At 62.0% G+C, this 5,582-nt stretch overlaps 1 protein-coding gene across 1 annotated transcript; it reads right to left on the reverse strand.

The window, feature by feature from the left end:
- Window positions 1-220: 220 nt before the first annotated feature.
- MAM_06943 (uncharacterized protein) lies at window positions 221-3,186 on the reverse strand (the record flags this gene model as incomplete). Its single annotated transcript, XM_040825741.1, has 4 exons — window positions 221-892; window positions 986-1,222; window positions 1,316-2,517; window positions 2,583-3,186. 4 exons carry the CDS (start codon window positions 3,184-3,186, stop codon window positions 221-223), a joined length of 2,715 nt encoding a protein of 904 aa, XP_040676298.1.
- Window positions 3,187-5,582: the final 2,396 nt, after the last annotated feature.

A 5,582-nucleotide genomic window follows, 5' to 3' on the forward strand; every position in this document is an offset into this window, starting at 1 on the left:
TTATTACCGACCTCTGCCACCAGGTCATGCCAAGATCAGATCCTCCCGCTCACAGGGCTCGGCTCCTCTTGGGACCAACAAAGAAAGCAGCTAAATGGAAACCAGCCAAGGTCGACCTCGCAACAGGTCTCGCCAGTCGGCCAGGGCAATGCCTCCCCGGCGATCTGCTGAGCAACACGTCATCCAGTCTACGCCAGTGCCCGCTGCCCACACGGCCGGTTCACAACCTCAATCTGCTCGCGCTGAGCGCGTTGTAGCTGGCCCCGATGGCGTCCCCACCGGGGCCAGGAACCTGGAACGCCTGGCGGGAGTACCTCCCTCTCCACGGCCTGTTGTTGGCCTCCTCGAAGTAGAAGTGCTTCAGTTCGGGCTCGTACGACACCCTCCAGGGGACGACGAGGTCCCTGCCCGTCGGGCCGCTCCCGCAGCTCCCGTGGATCTGGACGCTGGGAGGGCTGTTGAGGGCCAGGGCAAAGAGCGTCTTCGGCTCGGTAAAGTCGGTGACGACGCCGCCGTTGTACCACATGTACAAGACGCAGAAGAGGCTCAGCGCCGGCACGATGAAGAGGACGCAGTACCAGACCTTCTGCCACTCCTCGGTGTGGCCCGCGGCATACTGCGTCGTCAGGATCTGGGCGAAGAACTGCTGCGTGCCCGGCTCGTCGAGCATCTTGTTTGGATAGTCCCAGCCGCGCTGGAACGGCGAGTCGATGGATGCCATGACGAGCGTCGAGGCCATGTACGCGGACAGGGCTTCGGCGATGCTGGGGAGGTAGGGGCTCAGCGTGGGCTCTCTCAGGATGAGTTGCGAGAGGATCCGGCCGTTGGAGGCGTTGCTGACGTGAAGCCCGCCGTTCATGTCCATGGACGTGGACCAGTTGCTGGCGATGACCTACCCCGGCGTCGTTGCCTCGTTAGCACGCGACGACATGTTTGGGGCGTTGCGTCGCGACCCCAAAAGAGGGGGGTCTGGCTTGACGGGCACGTCGGATCCCGGAGAGACGCCGCTGTAGGCAAAGGTGTTCGCGTCGCCTTCACAAACCGAACGCAGATACGAGGTGGAGGCGCCGGAGATGACGGCCTCGGTCGAGCACAGCGTCGACAACCACGACCTGGCCTCGCAGAGAGTGTAGTCCGCTATGTCCGGGTGCTTGGCAAGGATGTAGACGGCATCGGCGCCGCGGATGGTCAGGTTCGACACGACGTTGAGCGGAGGCGGATACTATTCATTCGCGTGGTTGCGACGTGTCAGCATCACGGACTCCCGGCCCAGGGGCAGCGTTTCTGGGAACAGGCGCGTCGTCACGTCACCTACCGCCGCGATCATGGGTGGCGTCCTCCCGTACTTCGGCCCCCATCGAAATATGTCGTCGACCACCGTCTTGTTCGGGACGCTGCCTTCTTTCCCGTCCTCGCCCCAAGGGGGGGAACGGAGAGCCCAGCCGTCCGCGGGGACCATGAGCCCCGGCGCCCGGGACTTGACGTTCTTGCTGTACGGCCAGGACGTGTAGACCAGAGGCCTCAGCTCCTCCTTCTTCATGTTGACGCACATGACGTTGAGGCTGGGCGACACGACTCTCGCGTTGACGACGACCTGCGCGAACGAGTTTTCCCGCACGTGCGGCATGTTGTTGCTCGGCAGCCCGACGGCTTTGTAGACGCCCGGGTGCGGCAGCGCCATGGTGACGTTGTCGATGATGCGTCCGTGCCTCTCGTACATGGCCGTGACGTTGCGCTGCGTGCTCCGGGTCTCGATCCACGACGCGAGCATGCTCTTGTTCCCGTCGAGCAGGCTTGTGACGTTGGGCCTCGACCGCTGGTCAAACGACTTTGAGGCGCGCCCCTTCTGCGTCTTCTCCCACCTCTGCATGAAGGCGAGCAGGTCGGTGTACGACGAGCCGCAGAACTCGACGCTCGTGCAGCCCCAGGCGTCGTCCTCGTTTCCCTTGCCGAACAGGACGGGGCACTTCTGCTTCCCGTAGTACACGTTTCCGTAGGAAGTCCAAAACTCGCCGTCCAGCATTCTGTGCTGGACGGGCATCTGCTTCAGCTTGGGAGCAACCATGGTGCCAATGGCAGTCGTGTAGAGAAACACGCCGAGCGAGGCGAAAAGCGTCGTCGCCCCGAGCAGAGACCGCACCGAGAACCACGACGACTTGTAATGGCTGATGATCATGCCCGGCGAGTACAGCCAGTTCCTCATGTTCATCTCCGACAGCGTGACGCCCATCGTCATGCGCGAAATGGATCGCAGGCTCAGCGCCTGGCCGAGGCAGAACAGAAACGCGCCGGCAAAGCTGACCTCTACGGATTTCGCAACAAACGAGACCACGCTCACCGCCGTCGACGCCTCGATCTGGTCCATCGGACCGACGAAGGGCAGGGCAGGCTGCCAGATGGCCACGGCGAGCAGGAAGCTGCCCACCACCAGGGGATACACGGCGAGGGCCATCATGATGCCGTCCTTTTTGCCGGTCCAGATGCCTTGTCTGGCCTTGCAGTAGCTCGGTGGTGCGCCTGATGAAACAGGCGTCAGTGACACGTCAGCCGCTTCTTTTCCTCCATGGCGTGCCGGGACTCACTGTATCTCTTTTTCCAAGCGTCCGTGTCCGAGTCGTCCCTGCCCGGCTCGGCATCTGACGACGGACTGTTGCGGTTGTTGATGGGCACGCCCATGGGCGTATTCGGCGCCGGGGAGTAGGAGAACGGCCCTGCGTTCTCTCTGAGCGACGCCGTCTCTTCGGTTCCCTTGCGTGGCATGAGTCTCTCGAATATACTCGTCGTCTTTGGGCCCGTCCAAGCTGACGACGACGTCGGTGACATGCCATTTGAGCCGGCTGGCGAATCGAGCAGGTGTCTGTTGGAAACCGGTGACGCCGCTTCCGCTTCCGCCTCCGCAGCACTTATTTCGGGCGACTTTTCCGCAGGAGACACCCTGTGAACACTGACGACGCGAGCTTCTTGGCCCGGGAAAATCCTCAGGCTGTTGACCGAGCTGTTCGGCGAGGACCGGCGGTTCGCACCCGCGCGGACCGAGATGCCGCCTCCGTCGTCGAGCTCCAAGTGTTCGTATCCGCTGGGATTGAGCCTGTCGGTCCAGGCTGACGCGCCGGGCGCCTGCAGAGGCGAGAGGGCGAATTCCTTGTCGTCCTGGAGGGAGTCGAACGGCACGTGGCTGTACGCCATTGTTGCCAGCGGCACGGAAGCCAACCTCTGTTGGTCGAACGAGAGAACGAGGAGCTGCCGTGATTCTGGTTCCCCGTCGACACTTTGGGCACTGCGACGAGGGCACGTCTTGCGGCCACGGGCCTCTATTTATGCAGCAGTCTCCGGCCCTAGGTCGCGTGATTAGAGCCTTGGAGCCCTTGTGTAACGGGTGACGGGCATCGACGACTGACGAAGCCCGGGGCTCTTGCGGAACGAGGCGGTCGATGGCCAGGGAGAAAAGGAGATTATACGGAGTACCCGCCGCCTCTGTGGTTCAACTTTGGCCGGCCTCTTTGAACTGAGATGTCTCCCGAGTCCTGGAGTCCTGGCAGGCTGGCCCCAGGACGGACTGATCTGGAACACGGGCCGGCTGGGAGCAGTGTTCCCCATCCCATCCGTGGGCTGGAAAACGCTGTAGAAGCTTGCAGCCTGTCACACACATGTAGTACACTTCCTGCGGCCACCAACAAGGGACAGCAAGCCCCGGCCAGTCGAGCGGAGCCGTGGTTGGCTGATAGTCCATCAAATGCACCAGGTGTCTGGTGAAGAAGTCAGTTCTCATTAGTACTACGTGCCCCCAGCCTCGTTTGGAGCCATGGAGAGAAGAGTGGCGGCAACAACTATCATTGCACAAGAGCAGGGCAGCGAATCAGGGCAGTCCGAGTTGTCTTCCCAGCCTGGTGCCTTGGAGGGACGGCGTGGACAAGCTCAACCATGAAGGGTTATCTCTGGGAAGGCGCGTGGAGTGATTCAAAGAACAGAAAAGACGCGAGGATCAAGTAGACTCGTGGCTCCTCACCTTGTTCCGGCGGCACTCCGTCTCGCCCAGCCCCGGCCCCCGAGCATCAGCTCCAGGACCGCAACTCGACGACGCCTCTTGACGGGGAGACGGCTGATTGGATGGATGACACGTTTCCAAATAAAGCGCTGGCCGCTGGGGGATCCGCCCGCAGCCTCAATTCGGTCCTCCATCCACAGCCGGGATACGCGGCTGCTGTACTCGGTGCCTCGTGGTGCCCCATTCTCCCTCGTCCGTCACGCCGGACGAATGACCAAGTTGCGTCCGGGGTTCAGGGTCCAGGGTCCAGGGCGACAGGTCATGCTGTGTTGCCGTCTCATTGCATACCAGCTGCCGTGTACCACGCCGGTGCCGGTGTCAAAGCCAGGGAGAGCCTCCCAACGTGCAGCCGTTTCAATGGGACTTGTTGGTCGTACAAGATCCGTCCGGTGCCGGTACCGGTTCCAACTCCTCTGAGCCCTCGTCCCACGCCAGAAGGGCATCCGTCGAAATACCCATGCCAACTCGCAAGCCAGTCATTCGCAGCAGCACAGCGGGTGCAGCTCCCCACGACCCAACGCACGAATGCGTAAATGAGACAGCTGCTAGCTGGCCATGCGTATCACGCGGCAGGCAGACGTCAAAACGCCATGCCCGCATCGCTGCGTGGTGTGTGGTGTGTGGTGTGTGGTGCGTGTTGCGTGTCCCGTGTTCGTTGGTCCCTCACAACTCGTCTACCGGCTTCGCCAAGCTGCTCGTTGTTCCAGAGGAAAGCGCCGGCGAGGATGATGGAACTCGCCTTGTTCCAAGACGGTGGAAAACATGGAGAAGAAACGCGCCGGCAGACGGCTCATCCTCCGATTCCAGAGACGACGACGACGACGACGACGACGACGACGAGGGCGGGCAGAGCCTCAACCGCAACAGTTGAAACACAGCAAAGGGTACTTGCTGCACTTACGGCGATGCCGTTCCCTGCTGCTCGGCACGACTCTGACGCGTCATCTGCAGTCGAGGTCCTCGCCATGCCGCATATGTTGCCGAGTTCGGGGAACACCGAGGTCCTATGCTCCGTCTGCCCTCTGCTCTCTGCTCCGACCTCGGCCCAAGCCTCCCGACATGGTCTTGTCTCGTCTCTGTTCGCCAAAGATACGTCGCCCGTGGAGGCAGCCGCGGCGGCGATGCTGCGGAGCGGAACGAGACCGTACCGGACGGCCACGTATCCCTCGCCTCGCCCGGTGGCATAGCCGTTCCCACGATGAGCTTCAAAGTACGACGGCCGCCGTGGGCCCTTGGTTGGTCGTGCGTGGCCTCGTGCCCAAGACGAATAGAGCTCGGTCTAAACTCTCCGAGATGGCCCCCAGGTACTCCGTGCTCGTGTGTACCAGACACATACACGAACGTAGTAACTGCATCCCGTGCCCTAGACGTGGTGCCAGGTCTGCCGGAGCAAGTTGACCCTCGTTGATACATGCCCAGCTCGTCCAGCAGTGAGTGAGTGCCGCGTGCTCTGGTCCCATTGCCAGCCGCAAGTTGGGACCCGAAACCTACCGAGCTTCTACAAACGGCATCCCAAAAACCTCCTCATGTCCGTGTC

Source organism: Metarhizium album (assembly GCF_000804445.1).
Source record: "Metarhizium album ARSEF 1941 chromosome Unknown scaffold_25, whole genome shotgun sequence".
In the NCBI taxonomy this organism is placed as follows: Eukaryota; Fungi; Ascomycota; class Sordariomycetes; order Hypocreales; family Clavicipitaceae; genus Metarhizium; species Metarhizium album.